The sequence below is a fragment of the Lampris incognitus genome, chromosome 19, assembly GCF_029633865.1.
Source record: "Lampris incognitus isolate fLamInc1 chromosome 19, fLamInc1.hap2, whole genome shotgun sequence".
Classification (NCBI taxonomy): Eukaryota; Metazoa; Chordata; class Actinopteri; order Lampriformes; family Lampridae; genus Lampris; species Lampris incognitus.
In genome coordinates, this window is record NC_079229.1 from 39,520,769 (window position 1) to 39,545,878 (window position 25,110).

Genomic DNA, 25,110 nt, shown 5'->3' on the forward strand with positions numbered 1-25,110 from the left:
GCCTCAGCAGGACAGCAGGACAGCTGAGCCTCAGCAGGACAGCAGGACGGCAGGACAGCTGAGCCTCAGCAGGACGGCAGGACAGCTGAGCCTCAGCAGGACAGCAGGACGGCAGGACAGCTGAGCCTCAGCAGGACAGCAGGACGGCAGGACAGCTGAGCCTCAGCAGGACAGCAGGACGGCAGGACAGCTGAGCCTCAGCAGGACAGCAGGACAGCTGAGCCTCAGCAGGACAGCAGGACGGCAGGACAGCTGAGCCTCAGCAGGACGGCAGGACAGCTGAGCCTCAGCAGGACAGCAGGACGGCAGGACAGCTGAGCCTCAGCAGGACAGCAGGACGGCAGGACAGCTGAGCCTCAGCAGGACAGCAGGACGGCAGGACAGAGGCTTCACTGCAGCAATCACCACATGACTCACAGTGCAGTTACTACTTCCTGCTGTGTTATCTGACAGCTGATCCTGTTGACTCTCACCTGACTCTAATGACCATACTCTGACATCTTGACTCTGACTTATTTGATTCTACTCAATACATCTCTGCTCTCATTCTACTGACTCTACTCTTATTCTACTGACTTACTCTCATTCTACTGACTCTACTCTTATTCTACTGACTTACTCTCATTCTACTGAGTACTCATTCTACTGACTCTACTCTCATTCTACTTGCTATTCATTCTACTGACTTGCTCTCATTCTACTGACTATTCATTCTACTGACTTGCTCTCATTCTACTGACTCTACTCTCATTCCATTGACTGTACTCATTCTACTGACTCTACTCTCATTCCATTGACTGTACTCATTCTACTGACTCTACTCTTATTCTACTGACTTACTCTCATTCTACTGAGTACTCATTCTACTGACTCTACTCTCATTCTACTGACTATTCATTCTACTGACTTGCTCTCATTCTACTGACTCTATTCTCATTCCATTGACTGTACTCATTCTACTGACTCTACTCTCATTCTATGGACTCTACTCTCATTCTACAGACTCTACTCTCATTCTACTGACTTACTCTCATTCTACTGACTATTCATTCTACTGACTTGCTCTCATTCTACGGACTCTACTGTCATTCTACTGACTTACTCTCATTCTACTGACTATTCATTCTACTGACTTACTCTCATTCTACTGACTTGCTCTCATTCTACGGACTCTACTGTCATTCTATTGACTTACTCTCATTCTACTGACTATTCATTCTACTGACTTACTCTCATTCTACTGACTATTCATTCTACTGACTTGCTCTCATTCTACGGACTCTACTGTCATTCTACTGACTCTATTCTCATTCTGGCGGCATGGTGGCGCAGTGGTTAGCCCTGTCGCCTCACAGCAAGAAGGTCCTAGGTTTGAGCCCCGGGGTTGTCAAACCTTGGGGGGGGGGGGGGTCATCCCAGGTCCTTTCTGTGTGGAGTTTGCATGTTCTCCCCGTGTCTGTGGTGGGTTTTCTCCAGGTGGTCCGGTTTCCCCCACCATCAAAAAGACATGCATGTTGGGGTTAATACTCCTGTCTGTGCCCCTGACTGAGGCATGGCGAGACCAACTGGAGGTGGTCCCTGGGTGCTGCACGGCAGCTGCCCACTGCTCCTAGCTACACAGCTAGCATGGGTTACATGCAGAGGAAGAAGGTCCCCAAGGGGACCAATAAAGTAATAAAATAAAATAAATGAATACTACTGACTCTAGTCTCATTCTAGTGACACTATTCTAATTCTACTGACTCTATTCTCATTCTACTGACTCTACTCACACCTCACACACTGGAACAAGTGAGTGAGTGCCAACACTGGAATTAACGTGTGTGTGTGTGTGTGTGTGTGTGTGTGTTTGTGCGTGCGTGTGTGTGGATTCCAGGTGTGTGCAGCTAATTTTGGAGATATGTGCAGTGTAGTGGGAGGTGAAGCTACAGAACAGCTCCTGGTTGGTGTTTTGTTTTTATTGATTACTGATTCTGATCAATATATAGCCACCATCATATACTCATGCATTACTACCAGCTATCAGTATCTACTCACTGTCATATACCAGTGTTATGGATTACAGATGCTAGTGTGTTTGTGTGTGTGTGTGTGTGTGTGTAGCTGCCCAGGTTCTACCAGTTGTGTACAGACAGTGTGTGGGGCGTGAGGAAGGCGTGTGCAGAGTGTTTCACTGCCGTGTCTATGGCTTCTCCACCCGACGTCAGACGGAATAAACTCGCAAAGCTCTTCACCCAGCTCATCAGTGATCCCTCTAGATGGGTTAGTACACACACACACACACACACACACACACACACACACACACACACACACACACACACACTATGGGTAATGGAACAGACTCATATTTCAGTGTTTGGGTGTGAAAGTTGAATGTCAGTGTGAACTGAAGGTGTGATGTCAGATATGTGGTATTGTGTATGAGGTCATGTTTATCATGTGTGATGTCAGGTACGTGGTATTGTGTATGTCATGTTTATTATGTGTGATGTCAGATACGTGGTATTGTGTATGTCATGTTTATTATGTGTGATGTCAGATACGTGGTATTGTGTATGTTGTCATGTTTATTATGTGTGATGTACACATGAGATACTTGTGTTTTTTCCATTCATTTACCTTTATCTAAGCGGGTTTAGTCCCACTGAGATTAAAATCTATTTTCCAAGAGAGACCTGGTCCAAAAGGGTGGCAGTACATTACCAGGGAGACCTGGTCCAGAAGGGCAGCAGTACATTACAAGAGAGACCTGGTCCAGAAGGGCGGCAGTACATTACAAGAGAGACCTGGTCCAGAAGGGCAGCAGTACATTACAAGAGAGACCTGGTCTAGAAGGGCAGCAGTACATTACCAGAGAGACCTGGTCCAGAAGGGCAGCAGTACATTACAAGAGAGACCTGGTCCAGAAAGGCAGCAGTACATTACAAGAGAGACCTGGTCCAGAAGGGCAGCAGTACATTACAAGAGAGACCTGGTCCAGAAGGGCAGCAGTACATTACCAGGGAGACCTGGTCTAGAAGGGCAGCAGTACATTACCAGAGAGACCTGGCCCAGAAGGGCGGCAGTACATTACAAGAGAGACCTGGCCCAGAAGGGCGGCAGTACATTACAAGAGAGACCTGGTCTAGAAGGGCAGCAGTACATTACAAGAGAGACCTGGTCCAGAAGGGCAGCAGTACATTACAAGAGAGACCTGGTCCAGAAGGGCAGCAGTACATTACAAGAGAGACCTGGTCCAGAAGGGCAGCAGTACATTACAAGAGAGACCTGGTCCAGAAGGGCAGCAGTACATTACAAGAGAGACCTGGTCCAGAAGGGCAGCAGTACATTACGAGACAGACCTGGCCCAGAAGGGCAGCAGTACATTACGAGAGAGACCTGGTCCAGAAGGGCAGCAGTACATTACGAGAGAGACCTGGTCCAGAAGGACAGCAGTACATTACGAGAGAGACCTGGTCCAGAAGGACAGCAGTACATTACGAGAGAGACCTGGTCCAGAAGGGCAGCAGTACATTACAAGAGAGACCTGGTCTAGAAGGGCAGCAGTACATTACAAGAGAGACCTGGTCCAGAAGGGCAGCAGTACATTACAAGACAGACCTGGCCCAGAAGGGCAGCAGTACATTACAAGACAGACCTGGCCCAGAAGGGCAGCAGTATATTACAAGAGAGACCTGGTCCAGAAGGGCAGTAGTACATTACCAGAGAGACCTGGTCCAGAAGGACAGCAGTACATTACAAAAGAGACCTGGTCCAGAAGGGCAGCAGTACATTACCAGGGAGACCTGGTCCAGAAGGGCAGCAGTACATTACAAGAGAGACCTGGTCCAGAAGGGCAGCAGTACATTACCAGAAAGACCTGATCCAGAAGGGCAGCAGTACATTACCAGAGAGACCTGGTCCAGAAGGGCAGCAGTACATTACAAGAGAGACCTGGTCTAGAAAGGCAGGAGTACATTACCAGAGAGACCTGGTCCAGAAGGGCAGCAGTACATTACCAGGGAGACCTGGTCTAGAAGGGCAGCAGTACATTACCAGAGAGACCTGGCCCAGAAGGGCAGCAGTACATTACAAGAGAGACCTGGCCCAGAAGGGCAGCAGTACATTACAAGAGAGACCTGGTCTAGAAGGGCAGCAGTATATTACAAGAGAGACCTGGCCCAGAAGGGCAGCAGTACATTACAAGAGAGACCTGGTCCAGAAGGGCAGCAGTACATTACAAGAGAGACCTGGTCCAGAAGGGCAGCAGTACATTACAAGAGAGACCTGGTCCAGAAGGGCAGCAGTACATTACAAGAGAGACCTGGTCCAGAAGGGCAGCAGTACATTACAAGAGAGACCTGGTCCAGAAGGGCAGCAGTACATTACAAGAGAGACCTGGTCCAGAAGGACAGCAGTACATTACGAGAGAGACCTGGTCCAGAAGGGCAGTAGTACATTACCAGAGAGACCTGGTCCAGAAGGGCAGCAGTACATTACAAGAGAGACCTGGTCCAGAAGGGCAGTAGTACATTACCAGAGAGACCTGGTCCAGAAGGGCAGCAGTACATTACAAGAGAGACCTGGTCCAGAAGGGCAGCAGTACATTACAAGAGAGACCTGGTCCAGAAGGGCAGCAGTACATTACAAGAGAGACCTGGTCCAGAAGGGCAGCAGTACATTACAAGAGAGACCTGGTCCAGAAGGGCAGCAGTACATTACAAGAGAGACCTGGTCCAGAAGGACAGCAGTACATTACGAGAGAGACCTGGTCCAGAAGGGCAGTAGTACATTACCAGAGAGACCTGGTCCAGAAGGGCAGCAGTACATTACAAGAGAGACCTGGTCCAGAAGGGCAGTAGTACATTACGAGAGAGACCTGGTCCAGAAGGGCAGCAGTACATTACAAGAGAGACCTGGTCTAGAAGGGCAGCAGTACATTACAAGAGAGACCTGGTCCAGAAGGACAGCAGTACATTACGAGAGAGACCTGGTCCAGAAGGGCAGCAGTACACCAGTTTCAGCACACACTCACACGAAGACAACAGAATAGCTCAAAGTGCAAAATAGCATAAAAATGAAGGGAAAAGATACAAACCTGTTATCAACTGAAACATTTACAATTTCCAATAGACTCAGATTCCATAGACTTAACTATACCCTTAAATTCGGATAGAGTAACCAAGTCCTGGAGTTTAAGTCTAATCTGCAGGCTATTCCAGGCAGATGGTGCAGAAAACATAAAGGCCTTCTTGCCCAGCTCAGTCCGAACGTTAGGAACAGTCATTTGCAAGGGGTCCTGAGACCGTCACCCATAAGTGCCATGTTTTATGGACAGAATGATAGATAAATAACAGGGGAGGGCACCCAGAATGGCCTTATAGATAAAAACGTACCAGTGACTAAGTCGCTGCATTGATAGAGCAGGCCAGTTGACTTTGGAGTAAAGGACCCAGTGATGAGTGAGAGCTCTACAGTTTGTAACAAACCGTAACGCTCCATGATACACTGTGTCTAACATATGGACACAATAATGCTCCATGATGCACAGTGTCTAACATATGGATCCAATAATGCTCCATGATGCACAGTGTCTAACATATGGATCCAATAATGCTCCATGATGCACAGTGTCTAACATATGGATCCAATAATGCTCCACGATGCACAGTGTCTAACATATGGACACAATAATGCTCCATGATGCACAGTGTCTAACATATGGATCCAATAATGCTCCATGATGCACAGTGTCTAACATATGGACACAATAATGCTCCATGATGCACAGTGTCTAACATATGGACACAATAATGCTCCATGATGCACAGTGTCTAACATATGGACACAATAATGCTCCACGATGCACAGTGTCTAACATATGGACACAATAATGCTCCATGATGCACAGTGTCTAACATATGGAGACAATGGGCTGATGCATTCATGTACAGTAAGTCACCATATTCAAGAACAGGCAAGAATGTTGCTTCAACTAGACTTCGCCTGACATCGAGAGAAAAACAAGACTTATTCCTAAAATAAAAACCTATCTTCAATTTCAACTGTTTCACCAGACTCTGTATATGGGCCTTAAAAGAGAGGTGGTCATCAATTAAAAATCCCAAGTATTTGTAGGTGGAGACTGCCTCAATTTGTTAACCTTGAGTAGTAACAATGCTCTGATCTAACTCTAACTTCCTAGTGTTTGGAAACACCATAAGTTTTTTTTTCAGCATTCAAGACAAGCTTCAGTTGATAAAGCTGAGCTTTGTAAGACTGCTGTCTCTTCATCCTTTATGTCCTCCCAAAATCCCAGACCAGCAGTTATGTCAGTTAAAGACACCATTACATGTCCAGCAATCAACAATATGCTGCTTTGTGTGTGTGTGTGTGTGTGTGTGTGTGTGTGTGTGTGTGTGTGTGTGTGTGTGTGTGTGTGTGTAGGTTCGTCAGGCAGCTTTTCAATCTCTGGGTCAGTTCATCTCCAGCTTTGCATCCAAACAGGAACCCCACACCAGGTATACACACACACACACACACACACACACACACACACACACACACACACACACACACACACACACACACACACACACACACACACACACAGAGTCGGGACTGATCTGAATATTGGTGTGATGTGCCGATACTGATGTAATTCACTCGTTGGCTATCAGACTGACGTTACTGATTCATGACGTACCAGAGCTCCAGACTGAATGTGCGAGTTAGCATTTCACATGGACGCACACAAGTGACACTGGGAAATCTGCCAAGCCCGCCAAATCTGGCAGCAACCTATTCCACTTGACTGTGTAGCATAAATGAAGCGGTCCAGCTGATTATTTTAAAAAGCAAACGGAGGAGAGAGGGGAGGAGGCTGGTGGGGAGAGAGCGCCAACGAGAGGTTCCGACTCAGACGCCACTGATGATGGAAGTGCAGGCAGGGAGAGAGCGACTGAGCCGGTGAAGAAGAAGAAGTGCTACTTCCGCCCACAGTGGCTACGGTGGTATGAGGGGAGAGCTATGCTGTGTGTGTTGTAGGCAGTGTGGGCTGTCCATGCAGACGTATCTGTACTTGTTACCAGCTCAACACAGTTTAAACTTGAGACTTTAAAATTTCCCAACGACAGCAAGAAACACAAAACCTGCAGGAAGCGATACATGACACGACGAGAGTCATCCCTCAGTTGAGGAGAAGAAGTGGTCCTCCAGTTGAACACTGCCTGTAACTTGGTGAAGCAGGAACTCCTGTTCACAAAATTCAAATCTTAATATTCAGAGTAACGTATTTTGCAAATATCAAGTCTCTGTCAGTCTGCACATCAGTGCAGAACTAGAGTATGCAAATGAAGACAACTATTCATCAGCATGTAAGGCTGTTGATTAATACCATGCTGTACCAGCAAAGCAAAAAAAAAATAAATGTGGGTGTGACCAAATCCTGTGCTGGTGCCCGGTGCTGCTGATGGAAAAGTTACCCTGGAGTCCAGCCGTACTGATCCAGATTCCATAGTCTGATGTTTTTATGAATTATAGAAATGTAATGCAATTTTAAGCCTATAGCCAAAATGATGTAGCACAAATTAATTAATTAGCAATTAAGCGGTTCTACAAAGATCTCAAATAGTCCCCATTTTTAATGCATTGCTGTGCACTTGATTTGTTCCAGTTTTTCAAAACATTAAAGATTTAAGATTCAACATTTAATTTGTCATTTCCATTATGTACCTGTGTACATAAAAAAAAAACAGAATGCCGTTTCTCCCAGCCCACAGCAGTGTAACAGAAAAGATAAAAAAAAATACATAAAAATTCCCTAAAAACGATACCACTAAAACATAAAAATGGAGAACAGAACAAAAAAGCACAAACAGTTAAAAACACAGCCCATTAAAGTGCCATTTCAGTTCCACGTTGACAGCTGCTGTCTGTCAACGAGTGACCAGCATTGATGAGTGGAGGCGGGGGGGGGGGGGGGTTAGAGAGTAGGTGGGGGGGGCATAACTGGGGGTTTGTTAATGATCCTGATTGCTTGTGGGCAGAAGCTATTTAGCATTCTGCTGGATGTAGCACAGATGTTCCTGTACCTCTTCCCAGGCGGCAGGAGGGAAAACAGGTTGTGAGAAGGATGCTGGCGATCCTTAGTGATGCTGGAGGCTCTGTGAACACAGCGTTGATGGTAAATCTCCAACAGGAAGGGGACAGGGGCACAAATGATCTTGCTAGCTGTCTTCACTATCCTGATCAGCTGGTGTTGTTCGGTTGCTTTTTGCAGTTACAGAACCAGGAAGTGAGACTGTAGGGTTGAATACTTTCAATGGTGCCCCTGTAGAAGGTGGTGAGGCTGGAATGGTGAGAGTTGCCCTTTTAAGTCTCCGGAGAGGATGGAGCTGCTGTCGGGCCTTCTTAACGATGGCCAAGGTGTTAATGGTTGAGGTCAGGTCGTCCGCCAGGAACACTCCTAGGAACTTGATGTTATTGATCCTCTCTACAGTGGCGCCATTGATGGTCAGCGGCATATGATTGTGCCTGCCAGCCCTCCTGAAGTCAATCACCATCTCTTTTGTTTTATTTGTATTCAGGGAGAGGTTGTGGGATTCACACCATGCCGTTAGCTGCTCCACCTCCATCCTGTATGCAGATTCATCATTTTTGCTGACGAGACCCACTACTGTTGTAACATCTGCAAACTTGATGATGTGGTTGGTGTCAAATTTGGCAGTACAGTCATGGGTTAGCAGGGTGAACAAGAGGGGGCTCAAGACGCAGCCCTGAGGTGAACCTGTGCTTACCAAGATGGAATTTGATGTGTAGCTGCCCACCGTGACTGTCTGCTGCCTCCACGTCAGGAACTCAAGGACCCGGTTGCAGGTGCTAGTGTCCACGTCCAGCAACCTCAGCTTCTCCACCAGTTGTTGTGGTACTGGTGTTAGATGCTGAGCTGAAATTGATGAAGAGGATCCTGGCGTAGGTGTTCTCCCCTTCCAGGTGTGACAAAGTGAGGTGGAGTGTGGTAGATATTGCATCTTCCATGGATTGTTTGGCTCTGTATACAAACTGTAGGGAATCTAGGTTTGCCGTGACACAGGCCTTGATGTGCTGCTTGACAAGCTGCTCAAAGAACTTCAGAACCATGGGAGTGAGAGCCAAAGGGTGGAAGTATTTCATACTGGCTGGGTTTGACTTTTTGGGCAGGGAAATGATGGTGGCACTTATGAGGCAGTTGGGCACTACTGCTTGACTGAGTTATGTGTTGAAGATGTCTGCAAAACATCTTTCAGCTGTTCTGCGCAGTCCTTGAGAACAGACCGAGGTATGTTGTCTGGCCCCGCAGCTTTGCGTGGGTTGACGCTGGCAAAGGCCTTCTTTACCTCAGCTGTAGACAGCTGGAGTAACTGGTCGCTTGGTGATGGTGGAAGTTTCTGTGCCCGCCTGTTGTTGGTTACCTCAAAACGTGCAAAAAAGTCATTGAGTTTATCTGGTAGGGAGGGATCTTTATGGCATGCCTGCAGGGGTGGGGGCTTGTAGTCAGTTATTGCTTGAAAACCTTGCCACAAGCACCGTGTGTCTTTGTTATCAGTAAAGTGGCTGTTGAGCTTTTGTCCAAACAGCCTCTTTGCCTCCTTGATACCCCGGGACAGATTTCTCTTGGCCAGTTGGTATGTTGGAGTGTCTCCAGATCTGAATGCAGCATTTCGGGTTCTCAGCAGTGAACGGACCTCCCCATTCAACCAGGGTTTCTGGTTGGCCCTCTTCTTGATAGTTTTGACCACAGTCACATCATCTATGCACTTGTTAATATAGCCTATGACAGACTCAGTGTATTCCTGCAAGTCAATGACATTGTTTGTATGTATGTTGCTGCCGCTTTAAAAATGTCCAATTGTGTGTTTTCAAAGCAGTCCTGCAGTGATGGAATTGCCTCCTGTGGCCACATTCGGACTTCTTTAAGTACTGGTTTCTCTCATTTCACCCAAAGTCTGTATGCTGGAGTCAGCGTAACAGTTAGGTGGTCAGAGTTTCCAGTGTGGGGGAGGAGGGCTGCTTTACAGGAGTTCTTAATGTTTGTGAAAACTAGGTCTAATGTGTTATCGCCCCTTGTTGCAAAAATCACATGCTGGTAAAACAGACTTGAGACTTGCCTGGTTGAAATCTCCTGCAGCAATGAAGAATGCAGAATAGACTGCCACAATGACTACCACAGAGACTATCTCGGCATCTTCGCGCCACAATTTGTTGATGTAAACGGCCAGGCCACCTCCTCGGAGCTTTCCAGATCGCGAGGCTACTCAGTCCGCTCTGTGGAGTGTAAGCCCCTCCAGCTGAATCAGGGTGTCTGTGATGTTTTCATCTAGCCACGTCTGTGTAAACAGAGACACAGCAGCTCCTCACGCTGTGCTGGGAAGCTCTCAAAAGTCTGATATAGTCCATATTGCTGTCCAGAGAACCAGTGTTGGCCAGCATGATTATCGAAACTGCAGGTTTGTATGGGTTAGCAGTTAGCCTAGCTTGCACACCTCATGTTTGCCCCGCTTCTGCAACCTGTCACACCGCTTTCGGTGTTTCCTCTCGGACGTAACTCCGGGCAGGGCCGTGGTCTTTGGGCCCACTGGATGTAGCAGACCAAGCTCAACCATTCGATTTAATGTCGGCCCTCCCAGCCAGTGTTTCTCACCGCTGATGTCCAAAAGAAACTGACGATCATAGACATATTTCCCTCGCACTCCACACGATGACACAAACTTAACGTAGACGTGGACAAAGGACAAGGAGCTGCCACAGCAGTTTGCACTCCTGCGCCAGTTTGTACGTGAAGCCCAGTAAACTGCAGTTCCAGTACACTGCTTTGAATACATTAACATTTAATGCATTTTTTTATGTGTTTTGCTCTTTAAATAAGATTTGTGGTGTACTACAGCCTCATGTAACCTCACAATAATGTCAACAACAACAATAATAATAATAATGATTATAATATTCAAGTAAAAAGTGCTCTGGTATCGGTGTCGGTATCGACAGATATTCAAATTCAGGTTTTGGAATCAGAACTGAAAAAAACACACACACAGACACACACACACACACAGTGTTTTTCTATGCTTATGAGGACCCTCATTGATTACATGGATTTCCTAACCTGAACCATCTCATGTGCATGTCTGACCAGAACCTAATCCTACCGTGTGGAACCTAATCCTACAGTGTAGAACCTAACCCTACACCTAATCCTACAGTGTAGAACCTAATCCTACAGTGTAGAACCTAACCCTTCAGTGTGGAACCTAATCCTACAGTGTAGAACCTAACCCTACACCTAATCCTACAGTGTAGAACCTAATCCTACAGTGTAGAACCTAACCCTACACCTAATCCTACAGTGTAGAACCTAACCCTTCAGTGTGGAACCTAATCCTACAGTGTAGAACCTAATCCTACACCTAATCCTACAGTGTAGAACCTAATCCTACAGTGTCGAACCTAACCCTACACCTAATCCTACAGTGTAGAACCTAACCCTACACCTAATGCTACAGTGTAGAACCTAATCCTACAGTGTCGAACCTAACCCTACACCTAATCCTACAGTGTAGAACCTAACCCTACACCTATTCCTACAGTGTAGAACCTAATCCTACAGTGTAGAACCTAACCCTACACCTAATTCTACAGTGTAGAACCTAACCCTACACCTAATCCTACAGTGTAGAACCTAATCCTACAGTGTGGAAACTAACCCTACACCTAATCCTACAGTGTAGAACCTAATCCTACAGTGTAGAACCTAACCCTACACCTAATCCTACAGTGTAGAACCTAACCCTTCAGTGTGGAACCTAATCCTACAGTGTAGAACCTAACCCAACACCTAATCCTACAGTGTAGAACCTACTCCTACAGTGTAGAACCTAACCCTACACCTAATCCTACAGTGTAGAACCTAACCCTTCAGTGTGGAACCTAATCCTACAGTGTAGAACCTAACCCTACACCTAATCCTACAGTGTAGAACCTAATCCTACAGTGTCGAACCTAACCCTACACCTAATCCTACAGTGTAGAAACTAACCCTACACCTAATCCTACAGTGTAGAACCTAATCCTACAGTGTCGAACCTAACCCTACACCTAATCCTACAGTGTAGAACCTAACCCTACACCTATTCCTACAGTGTAGAACCTAATCCTACAGTGTAGAACCTAACCCTACAGTGTGGAACCTATCCCTACAGTGTGGAACCTAATCCTACAGTGTGGAAGTGAAAATGGGACAACATGTCCTCACCCTGATGGTTAAAACTCAAACTCGTCATTACAATGATGAAAGTACAAGAGCACACACACATGTGCATTTTGCAACTTGTTTCAAAACTGCATATGTGTTTCTGTGTGTGTGTGTGTGTGTGTGTGTGTGTGTGTGTGTGTGTGTGTGTGTGTGTGTGTGTTTGTGTGTGTGTGTCCCCATCCAGTGGGAGGATAGCTACTGTGGAAGCTGTCCTTCCAGTTCAGCCAGACTGCATATCCCACAATTCCTTGCTGCCCAAAGAGGGAACAGAGGAGAGGAGGCGGGGCTCCTGTGATAGTCACAGTGACCTTGACCTTTACGTCAGCACACACTCATATGTAAACTCACAAACACACTTGGACACAGAGGCAGAAGGAGCAGAAGAGGAGAGAAAATTCAACTCCTTCTTTTACTGGAGGACTCCTACCCCCATCATCGACCTGAAGCTACTTCAGGAGATCAACCATGCCCTCCAGACCCCAGCCACACTTTCTGATCACACCCTCATTGCACCCTCTACACCTTCTGACTACACCCCTTCAGCCCCTCCCACACCCTCTGACCACACCCCCAATATGCCCTCTGCAACCTATGACCACACCCTTTCAGCCCTGCCCACACCCTCTGACCACACCCCTTCATCCCTGCCCACACCCCCTGCCCACACCCACACAGCCTCAGCCACAGCTGGTGGTGAGGAGCTGTCTAGTTCTTTTCCCTGTCTCCCCCTTCTCTCTTCTTCTCCTGCTCTGAGGAAAAGCCAATTGGAGGACCTGATAGAGAACCTGGAGCCCCACATTGATGATCCAGATGTCAAAGGTCAGCTCTCTCTCTCTCTCTCTCTCTTGCTCTCGCTCTCAAGTATGTAAGTAAGAACAAGTGGCTGATGGGTGTCGCTTGTTACTCAGGTTCATATTGATCAAATTTAAAAGGCTGTAAAAGTCTAGTCTTGGTTTTAGTCTCAGTCTTCTGTGGAGACTGCATTTGTATTCAGAAAGTATAATCCAACACGGACGCCGGAGAACTGTCTATGCTAGGAAAGCAAGAATTTGACAAGAATTCAGTTAGAGCAATATCATAAAAGTTGTGTAAATACCATCATTTGGAAAGTGTTAAAAAGAAAGAAATCAGTAGTTTACATAGCAACACTAATATCTATTAGTAATATTTCAACCTTATAATGTAACCCTTTATACCCTTTATACATGGGTACTGCCATTACCGTCCTCTAAATCTATACCCCCGCGCATATATGTAAGTGCAGCACTGGGAAAAGTCTTTTGCCCCTTCTTGATTGCCTGTTTTTGCATATTTTTCACCTAGTTGTTTCAGAGCTTCATACAAAATGTAATATGTCAAAGAGAACCCAAATAAAGACAAAATTCAGTTTTTAAATGATTTTATTTATTTAAGGAAAAAATATGTCCAACACCCGTATCACCCATGTGAAAAAGTAATTGTCCCCTGAACATAATAACTGGTTATGCCACTTTTAGCAGCAATGAACAACTGCAACCAAACATTCTCCTGCTGCTCCTAGGACTCCACTCTTCTGGACAGAGACCTCAGATGTTGTTCCTGGAATCTGCTGGAGCCACTCTCCCAGTCTGGGGGTCACAGCCCCTAGTGCTGCTATTACAACTGGCAATACTGTGGATTTCACCTTCCACGTCTGATCTAGTTCTTCTCTCAGCCCTTGGTATTTCTCTAGCTTTTCATGCTCTTTCTTCTTGATGTTGCCATCGCTCAGGATTGCTACATGGATCACTACTGTTGTCTTCTGTTCCTTGTCGACCACCACAATGTCTGGTTGATTAGCCAGCACCTGCTTGTCAGTCTGGAACTTGAAGTCCAATAGGATCTTAGCTCTGCCATTCTCAGCCACCTTTGGTGATGTCTCCCATTTGGACTTGGGGACTTCCCGTCTGTATTCAGTACAGATGTTCCTGTAAACTATCCCAGTCACTCAATTAGGCCTTTCAGTGTATGCTTTCCCAGCTAGCATTTTACACCCTGCTACTAAGTGCTGGACTGTCTCAGGGGCATCGTTGCACAGCTTGCATCTTGGCTCTTGTCTGTTGTGGTAGACCTCTGCCTCAATTGATCTGGTCCTGAGTGCCTGTTCTTGTGCTGTGCTGATCAGAGTCTCTGTGCTGTCATTCAGTCGAGCCTTTTCTAGCCACTGGTAGGCTTTCTCAATATCAGTTACATCTTCTATCTGTCGATGGTACATCCCATGGAGGGGTTTGATCTTCCATGATACCTCCTCTTCTTCTTCCTCCGCACGCTGTCTTCTGCTGCCTGAGGTACTCACTCAGCAGTTCATCCTGGGGGCCCACTTTTTGATGTATTTATGGATGTTTCTTGTTTCATACTGAATAGTGGCCCTGACACTCACTAACCCTTGGCCCCCATCTTTTTGCTTATCGTCGATTCTCAAGCTACTGGACTTTGGGTGGAACCCTCCGTGCATTGTGAGGAGTTTCCGTGTCCTGATATCTGTGGTCTTTATCTACTCCTTTGGCCAGCTTATTATTCCAGCTGGGTATGTGATGACTGGTATGGCATATGTTTTGATGACTTGGATCTTATTCTTCCCAGTGAGCTGGCTGCTCAGGACCTGCCTCACTCTCTGCATGTATTTGGCAGTAGATGACCTCCTTGTTGCCTCCTCCTGGTTTCCATTTGCCTGTGGAATACCAGGTACTTGTAACTGTCCTGTATGTCTGTTATCCTGTCATCTGGTAAATCAACCCCTTCAGTGCTCACCACCTTCCCTCTTTTTGCCACCATTCGACCGTATTTGTCCAGGCCAAATGACGTCCCAATGTTGTCGCTGTAGATCCTGGTGAGGTGGATCAGAGACTCAATGTCTTGCTCACTCCTGGCATACAGCTTGATGTCATCCATGTATAGGAGGTGGCCAATGGTAACTCTACTCAGAATCAGAATTATCAGAATCATGTTTATTGGCCATGTAGGTTTGCACTACATGGAATGTGACTCTGGTTTCGTGGCTCTCTCATAGCCCTTTTCCACCAACAGGGAACAGGTTCACAAAACCTTTTTTGAACGGTTCAGAGCATTTCGACCAAAAATAAATTGGTTGCGAACCCGAAAACTTAGTTCTGAACTGGCACCAAAAAATAGCAGGTTTGTCAGTGCGAAATGTGATGTCATCAATGGGCGCATGACACTCCAGAAGAAGAAGAGAGGAGATAGCCTAGCGGTAGATAACGGAGAAATCTGCAGATAACAAGGGTGCGCAGTGCTCAGCTGAGGAAACTCAGTGTTTGGTTGTTATCTGGGCATCTCCCGAGTTTCAGAGAAAAGTAGAGAGTAGCATGAGAAAGAGTAAGCTGTATGGCAAATTAGTAGAAGAGATGGCCAAGAATGGGTTCACTCGAACGCAAGAACAAATTATCAACAAGTTAAAAAAAAAACTTAAGAACTACCGAGACGATAAAAAAGAGTTGTCCAAAAGTGGAGCTGGACGACGTAATAATATAATGCCATATTATTGCTAGCTAGTGGGTTTCAGTGGGATGTAGCTAATGTTTACATCCGGTGTGCAACGCACAAAGTCCCCCGTTGATGACGTACAATGGTTCCTCTAAAAACTGGTCGAAACTCGGGCCCGTTCACCACACAACACCAAGGTTCCCAGAATCCTGAACGGAACCGGTGCCTGAACTAGAGCTACTTGTGTGACAGAATCACTGCACTCTGCAAGAGCAAACTCTCTCTCCTCTGTCCTGATACTCCTGGACCTGTCAGCTGCGTTCGACACAGTGAACCACCAGATCCTCCTCTCTACCCTCGAGGGGCTGGGTGTCACAGGCTCTGCACTCTCAATGTTTGCATCCTACCCGACAGGTCGCTCCTACCAGGTGACATGGAGGGGATCTGTGTCGGAGCCTCGCAGACTGACTACAGGTGTTCCACAGGGTTCGGTTCTGGGTCCTCTCCTGTTCTCCCTGTACACGACATCCCTGGGTTCTGTTATTCACTCGCATGACTTCTCTTACCATTGTTATGCCGATGACACCCAGCTGATCTTGTCCTTTCCTCCCTCTGACACACAAGTAGAGACACACATTGCTGTGTGCTTGACTGACATCTCGGAGTAGATGGCGACACACCACCTGAACCTCAATCTGGACAAGACAGAGCTGATGTTCCTCCTGGGGAAAGGTTGCCCGCACCGAGACCTGGCCATCACCATTGACAACACCATGTTGACGCCGACTCCGACTATGAGGAATTTGGGTGTGATCCTGGATGTCTAACAGTCGTTTGCTGCAAACGTTGCATTGTTTGCTCACTCCTGCAGATTTCTCCTGTATAACATCAGGAGGATTCACCCATTCCTCACCGACGAGATGGCACAGGTGCTCATTCAGGCTCTGGTCATCTCCCGGCTGGACTACGGCAACTCCCTCCTTGCTGGCACCCCAGCATCGGCCATCAGACCTCTGGAGCTTGTTCAGAAAGCTGCAGCTCGTCTGGTGTTCAACCGCCCTAAACTCTCCCACATAACTCCCCTTCTCATGTTCCTACACTGGCTCCCAGTAGCTGCTCGCATCCAGTTTAAGACTCTGGTGCTAGCCTACAGGGTAGTGAAAGGAACAGCTCCTTCCTATCTCCAGGCCATGGTCAAGCCCTACACCCCCGTCCGACCACTTCGCTCTGCTGCCTCGGGATGCCTGGTTGCCCCATCGTTCAGAGGCCCCTGCTGCCTATCGACCTGGTCACGGCTCTTTTCTGTCCTGGCCCCACAGTGGTGGAATGAACTCCCCACTGATGTCAGGACAGCGGAGTCCGTCTTCTGTGTGGAGTTTGCATATTCTCCCCGTGTCTGCGTGGGTTTCCTCTGGGGGCTCCGTTTTCCTCCCACAGTCTGAAGACATGTAAAGTCAGGTGAATTGGCCGTACTAAATTGTCCCTAGGAATGAATGTGTGTGTATGTGTGTCGGCCCTGTGATGGCCTGGCGCCTTGTCCAGGGTGTCTCCCCGCCTGCCGCCCAATGACTGCTGGAATAGGCTCCAGCATCCCTGCGACCCTGAAAGCAGGATAAGCGGTTAAGATATTGGATGGATTAAGATAATGGAAGGTTACTTACATACATGCCTGAGGTAGATGTACATGACAGAGTGTACCAGTATACGTACAATGTAAAGTACAGTATATACAACATGTAAAGTACAGTACATACAACATACAACATGGTGGATTTATTGACAGTGTTAATTGTTCATTTGAATGACAGCCTGCAGAAAGAACGTGTTTTTATATCTGGTTGTTTTGGGGTACAGTGCTCTGTAGCGCCTGCCAGAGGGGAGGAGTTGGAACAGGTTGTGACCAGGGTGTGATAGGTCTGCAGTGATGCTGCCTTCCCGTTTCCTGAATCTGGAGGTGCATAAGTCCTTAATGGAGGGCAAGTTGGCACCAATGATTTTCTCTGCAGAGCTAACTGTCCATTGTAGTCTGTCCCTGTCCTGTTTGGTGGCAAATCCAAATCAGACAGTGGTGGATCTGCAGAGGACAGACTGGATTACTGTATTGTAGAACTGAATCAGCAGTTCAGAAGCAGGTTGAATTTCTTGAGCTGGCGGAGAAAGTACATCCTCTGGTGGGCCTTTTTGATGATTGTGACTATGTTGGATGCAGCAACGTGCAGTGAGGTTCATGGCTGGGTAGGCAGTGAACTATATTTATTTGTGCCAGAGAGAGGCACAAGCAGACTCTGCCTCAGCAGCCTGCATTCATGAATGCTAGCTTTGGGAGCAAGCCATCCTGAATAGGGCATGCCTTTTATTGATAAAACAACAAGTTTTACATGATTTTTTACAACAATCTTAACAAAATAAAGTTTAAAAAAATCAATAAATGTTTTTTGTAACTATCATGATATTTCTTTTTTTTTCTTATTAGCCTGGGTGAGGCACTGCCTCCCCTGACTGCACATCACTGTTTGGTACCCACTTTAGGTCCTGGGAGATTGTGGAACCCAGAAATCTGTAGGTTTTCACTGTAGACGCCATGCTGTTGAGTATGGTGAGGGGGGGCAGTGTTGGGGGGGGGGCTCCTCTTTAAGTCCACTGTCATCTCCACTGTTTTGAGCGTGTTCAGCTCCACATTGTTATGGCAACACCAGAGGGCCAGCTGATCAACCTCCCGTCTATATGCAGACTCGTCACCATCCTGGATAAGGCCAGTGATAGTTGTGTCATCTGCCAACTTCAGGAGTTTAACAGACGGGTCACCTGAGGTGCAGTTATTTGTGTAGAGGGAGAAGAGTAGAGGGCAGAGCACACATCCCTGGGAGGCACCATTGCTGATTGTCTGGGTGCTGGATGCAGACTATCACGTGTCTCCTCTGATACATGTGGAGTCACCAGCAACCTCCTTTCACCTGACAGTGAGGCGTTTCACCAGGGGGACGTAGCGCTGAGAGGATCACGCTATTCCCCCCAGTCCCCCCCCCCCCGAACAGGCGCCCTGACCGACCAGAGGAGGCACTAGTGCAGCAACCAGGACCGGGACACATACCCACATCCAGCTTGCCACCCGCAGACACAGCTAATTGTGTCTGTAGGGATGCCCGACCAAGCCAGAGGTAACACGGGGATTCGAACTGGTGATCCCGGTGTTGATAGGCAACAGAATAGACCGCCACGCCACCCAGACGCCAGAATCTGAATATTTCTTATTTTCACTTGTCATATCTTTTTGTGTTTTTAAATGTTTCTAAATCCTCAAACTTTGATTATTTCCAGATGTACATGAAAATATAATAAGATTTCCAGATTTTCTATTTGGTCTCACACTTTTGGACTCCATTGTATATTTTTGATCTCTCTCTCTCACCCTCTCTCCCTCGCCCTCTCTTTCTCTCTGTAGTCGTTGAGGTAAATGACTCGCTCCTGCTCTTTCCCCCTGCAGCTCAGGTCGATGTGTTGACTGCCGCCCTCAGAGCCACCATGGTGAAGGATGGGCCAGAGGAGGAACAGACGAAGCCAGAGATGAGATCACCTCAGTGTCACAGAAAAGGTCAAAGGTTACTGGGAAACCTGGGGAACTCTTTCTCTTTGGTAGGTTTTTTTCTTTCTTCCTCTGTCTGTCTTTTTATTGGTGTTTTTCTAACTGTCGAGCTTTCTGTCTACATCTCATACAAAAGTGGGACTTTAAACTAACAAGCGTGTGTGTGTGTGTGTGTGTGTGTGTGTGTGTGTGTGTGTGTGTGTGTGTGTGTCAGAATTATGACGTAGATGAGGATGGCAATCCTGAAGAAGAAACAAGTTCTAAACAGCAGGTATAATTTTAATCAAAATCTATCATTGATATTTTAATCTGATAATGGCAAGGCAAGGCAATTTTATTTGTACAGCACATTTCATACACTAGGGCAATTCAAAGTGCTTTACAGAGTGACAAAATTACAAAGGTAAAAGATAAACACATTTTTCCAATTAAAACTCTTAAAAAAGTGCAAAAGTACAGACAAAAAATACAAAGGATAAAAGACTTAAAAAGTAAACTAGTTAAGCTAAAGTCTATTTAGCTAAAAAGATGTTACAGGGCAAGGTAAGCAGTACAAAATAGGAACGTTTTTAACTTTGATTTAAAAGTGGTCAGGGTCAAAGCTTGTCTGATATCATCTGGGAGGTTATTCCAGGTCAATGTAGCGTGATAATGAAACACTGCCTCACCATGTTTTGTTCTAACTCTTGGGACAGCCAATAGGCCATCCCCAGATGACCTAAGGGTCCTACAAGGTTCATATGACACAAGCATGTCAGAGATGTATTTGGGCCCAGAGCCACAAAGTGATTTATAAACAAGCAGCAATACTTTGAAACCAATTCTCTGAGTGACTGGTAACCAGTGTAAGGATTTTAGGACTGTTGTAATGTGATCAAATTTCCTAGTCTTTGTTAGGACCCTAGCAGCGGCATTCTGAATAAGTTGGAGTTGCTGGATAGCTTTTTTTGACAGACCTGTGAAAAGACCATTGCAATAATCGAATCTACTGGAAATGAAGGCATGAGTAAGCCTTTCTAGATCTTGTTTGGACATTATGTCTCCGACTCTAGCAATATTTTTTAGGTGGTAGTAGGCTGACGAGGTTACCGATTTGATGTGGCTATTACAATTTAAATGTGAGTCCAGGATAACGCCAAGCTTTCTTGCTTGACTCTTAGTTTTTAAAGACAGAGACTCAAGATGAGAGCCGACATTCTGTCATTCTTTCTGTGCTCCAGAGACAATTATCTCGGTCTTATACCTATTTAGTTAGAGAACATTTTGACACATCCAGTCATGGATTCGTTCAATGCAGCGGCACAGAGATTCAGTAGGTCCATAGTCACCTGGTGTCAGTGATATATAAATTTGCATTTCATCTGCATAATTATGGTAGGATACTTTATTGTTTTGTAGGATTTGGCCTAAAGGAAGCATATACAGATTGAACAAAAGAGGACCTAAAATGGACCCCTGTGGAACCCCGCAAGTCATGGCCATCTGCTCGGACACAGTTTCCAATGGAAACAAAGTACTTTCTGTCATAAAGATATGACTGGAACCATTTAAGGACAGTCCCAGAGAGTCCCACCCAATTTTCTAATGTTGTAATAGAAATAAATATATGGTCCACAGTGTCAAATGCGGCACTAAGATCCAACAGTACTAAAACAGACTTTGCCAGAGTCATTGTTCAGGTGGATGTAATTTAGTACCTTTATGAGTGCAGCCTCGGTGCTATGATGGGGCCAAAATCCTGACTGGAAGATATCAAAGCAGTTGTTCAATGTTAAAAAGTTACTAAGTTGTTGGTTAACAACTTTTTCAATAACTTTACCTAAGAACGTAAGTTTGATATAGGTCGATAGCTGTTCAGTACAGTAACATCAAGACTGTTCTTCTTTCGGAGAGACCCAATAACTGCAGTTTTCAAAGCCTTTGGGAAAATGCCAGATTGGAGAGAGTTATTGACTACAAGTATTAGCTCCTTCGCCAGGCTACTCAAAACTGTTTTAAGGAATCTAGTGGGTAAAACATCAAGACAACAGGTAGATGAATTAAGATTTGAGACAATTTCTTCAAGAGTTTTCTTGTCAATGGGAATAAATTCAGTCATACCTACTAAGTTGGTTCTGGAAGACTGCAATAGTGATGCTTTTTTGTTTGTCTTTTTTTTTTCAAACGTTTTATTTATAAAATTTTCAATTAACAGGGATAGACAAGACAGATCACAAAAACAGTAAATCCTTCCACCCCCCACCCCTAAGCAAATCAAACAGACACAAGGACAATAACAAAAGCAACCATAACAACAGAACTGCTCTTAAGATACAAAAAGAAATGACGTTCAGCACCATCTTTTAATTGGGATAGATGCGAATAGATGTCTCAGACTGAAGGTAAAAAAAAAAAAATTTTTAAAAAGGAAAAATGTACAGTATAAGACTTAATACAATGTAGTACACTCAGCTATATAAATTAACCCTGCACTCCCAGGAGTTTAGGTAAGAACCCCGCAACGAACTCCGTTGGGTTGCCGCCCTCAGCTTTCTCTGGTAGACCAGTGGTTTTGATGTTGGAGCGTCTTAAACGGCCTTCTAGCTCAATCCGCTTCCTCTTCGTGGCTTTGCTGGTCTCAGTCAGCTCATCACACTGCTTCTCCAGGGCTGCGGTACGGGTCTCGTAGCCGGTAGCACACTCCTGCAAGTCAGCAATGCAAGTTGAGTGGTCGGTTAGTGAGGTTTGGACTGCATTTAGTTTAGTGTCCAGCGTATTGAACCTCATGTTGATGTCCCCGTCTAGTTTCTGGATAGCGGTTAAGATGCTAGCCAGGGTAGGCTGAGGGCTCGTGGTGTCGCCGGTAGTGCTGGGGTTGCTAGCCATTGCGGTTAAGCTGCTAGCGTCGCTGTCGGCGTCAGAAGTGGCTTTGTCCTCCTCTTTGGGAGACAATTTTTGGTTCGTTGTCTTATTCTTATTGTTATGTCGTCTCTTGGTCATAGTATTTGCGGTGTGAGTGTGTTTTATTCTAAATTTTTAGTGAGGGTTGTGGAGCTTCCCTAAAACGCGGCTACTCCATGCGGTGTTCAGGCCACGCCCCCTTTTTGTTTGTCATTGAGGAGTTAATAGAAAATCTGATATCTTGTATCTTGTCATTAAAAAAGGATGCAAACTCGCTGCACTTGCTTGTAGAAACTAATTCAGGTGCTATTGGAACCGGAGGGTCAGTTAACCTGTCAATAGTATCAAATCAAATCAAATCAATTTTATTTGTACAGCCCAATATCACAAATTACAAATGTGCCTCAGTGGGCTTAACAGTAACACAACATCCTGTCCTTAGACCCTCTCATCGGATAAGGAACAACTCCCTAAAAAAAAAAACTTTAACAGGCAGGAAAAATAGGAAGAAAGCTCAGGGAGAGCAACAGAGGAGGGATCTCTCTCCCAAGACGGACAGCGTGCAATGGATGTTGTGTTCACGCAATTTACATAATACAACATTGAAAGAGGATAATAGAATTATAATGGACATAAAATTTATGAAGAACATGATGCACAGGATGCCAAGCAGTGTCCACATGCCAACGGAGCAGTCCAGTAGTTAATAAGCTGTGTGAATTATTCTTGTTCTTGTTGATAATCTCAGAAGAATGATTGCCTAGCACTTTTCAAGTTCAGACTATAAGTATGTAGCTTTTCTTTATAGATTTCAAAGTGAATTTTGAGGTTTGATTTACGCCATTTTCGCTCCCTTTTCTGGGCCCTTACAGATTGAGTGTTTCTCCGTGGTGCCTTTTGCTCACTGGTGATCGATTTAATCTTAGTAGGAGCAATGACATCAATTACATTCAAAATTTTAGAATTGAAAGTATTCAGTAGATTGTCAACATGATTTGAAGCTGGAACAGTTTCACATTTGATGGCTTCCATAAAAAGAGTTCAGGTATTCTCGTCAATGTACCTTTTTTTAACAGTTTCAGATCTAATGTTGATTTTTGGTGTAATAGACAGATCAAAGAATACACAAAAGATGACCTGATAAAGCAGCATCAAGTACAGTGACATTTGAAATGTTAAAAATCGTAGTAATAACCAGTTCTAGAGTGTGTCCCCTGGTATGGGTCGGCCCTTTCACATGTTGAGACAAATCGAACGTATCAAGTATGGCCCAAAGTTCTATGGCATTTTTGTCACTAACATTATCTGTGTGTACATTAAAATCACCCGTGATGACTACACAGTCAAATTCAGTGCAGATAATTGAAAGCATTTCAGTAAAATCATTAAGGAAATGTGGAGAGTATTTTGGTGGCCTGTATATGACTATATATAGAATACATGGAGAGCATTTCATTTCCATTTTCAGCTACACATATTCAAAAGATGAGAACTCTCCAAATGACAGCTTCTTACAAAGGAACCTATCCCTAAAGAAGGCACAAACACCCCTCCTTTTTTGTTCTGTTGTGCTTAAAACTCAAATATGAAATTTGTTGGGGTGGATTCAATAAGGATAGCATTCCCATTCTTGGTGTCCAACCAAATCTCTGTTAAAAACATAAAATCAAGCTTGTACGAAGTTATAAAATCATTGATTAGAAGTGATTTGTTACACAGGGACCTAATATTAAATAGGGCTAGTTTTAGGTTTGTTGAAACAGGGTCTAAGATACTTGGCTTACAGGGAATGCGAATTGAATTTGTAGGATTGAAAGATTTTACTGTGACCCGCTTACCTGATCTTAGTCTTGAGACTGTAACTATAGTATTTGGGAAGGTTGTTCTCTCACAGGGCCTCAGCATGCTATAGATGATTTGTGAATAACAGTTCTGGAACAGCAGAGGCCCAGGGTGTCCTAGTTGCTACTGACGCTGATAGCATCCATCATTCTTGTGCTGTCCAATGCCTTAGAAGCCAGTAGTGTGGGTGAAGGCTGGGTCTCAGCTTGAGGTTCATTCTCTATGTGATGACGTCTATGAGGAGGTCTGTGAATTAACCAAACTCTTTCTCTCTCTCTCTCTCTCTCTCTCTCTCTCTCTCTCTCTCTCTCTCTCTCTCTCTCTCTCTCTCTCTCTCTCTCTCTCTCTCTCTCTCTCTCTAACGTGTGTTTGTGTGTAGGATGTGATTCCTCAGGTTCTATTGGACCAGTATCTGTCTATGACTGAGCCGTCTCGGGCTCAAACTGTTGACACGGAGATAACTAGACACTGTGCCTACAGCCTGCCAGCTGTTGCCATGACGCTTGGCAGAGCCAATTGGAGCTGTCTGCGACCCACCTACTGTACCCTGGCCTCTGACATGCAGGTAACACTGCTCTGTTCTATTCCATTCTATTCTGCTCTGTTCTATTTTGTTCTATTCCACTCTGTTCATTTCCATTGTATTCTGTTTTATTCCATTTGTTCTTGATGCATGCTCAATAATCCAGGTAAGGAAATCACACTAGACACAGATGAATTAATTGAACTTTCTGGGAGTTCTATTCTGTGCTGTGGTCTGCCCCAAGGTTTGTCCTGGGTCCCATTTTATTTGCCCTCTAGATGTTTCCTCTTAGGCATATTATTAGCAGTTTTGATGGCATCTCCTATCACTGCTATGCAGATGATATGCAACTGTATTTCTCATTCGACCCTCACAAGCCTGATAAACCACTGGTTCTTCATGATTGTTTGATGGCCATTAAGGACTTGATAGCAAACAGTTTCCTACAGCTAAATACTGACAAGACAGAATTCCTTATTATCACCCCAGATAGCATAATTTCTAAGGTCAGGCTTAGTTTGGATTCACTTTCCTCTTCTGTCCCTCCAG

General features: G+C 45.4%; 1 protein-coding gene across 2 annotated transcripts in view; it reads left to right on the forward strand.

Annotated features, from left to right (window-relative positions):
- Nucleotides 1–25,110, forward strand: part of ppp4r1 (protein phosphatase 4, regulatory subunit 1) — a 62,575-nt gene that overhangs the window by 11,247 nt on the left and 26,218 nt on the right. For both annotated transcript variants that reach the window (XM_056299670.1, XM_056299671.1), the window contains 7 exons: nucleotides 1,877–1,942; nucleotides 2,104–2,262; nucleotides 6,430–6,503; nucleotides 12,456–13,090; nucleotides 19,218–19,366; nucleotides 19,531–19,587; nucleotides 24,418–24,603. In XM_056299670.1, the coding sequence (XP_056155645.1) occupies nucleotides 1,877–1,942; nucleotides 2,104–2,262; nucleotides 6,430–6,503; nucleotides 12,456–13,090; nucleotides 19,218–19,366; nucleotides 19,531–19,587; nucleotides 24,418–24,603 (1,326 nt within the window). The remainder of the gene's footprint in view (nucleotides 1–1,876; nucleotides 1,943–2,103; nucleotides 2,263–6,429; nucleotides 6,504–12,455; nucleotides 13,091–19,217; nucleotides 19,367–19,530; nucleotides 19,588–24,417; nucleotides 24,604–25,110) is intronic.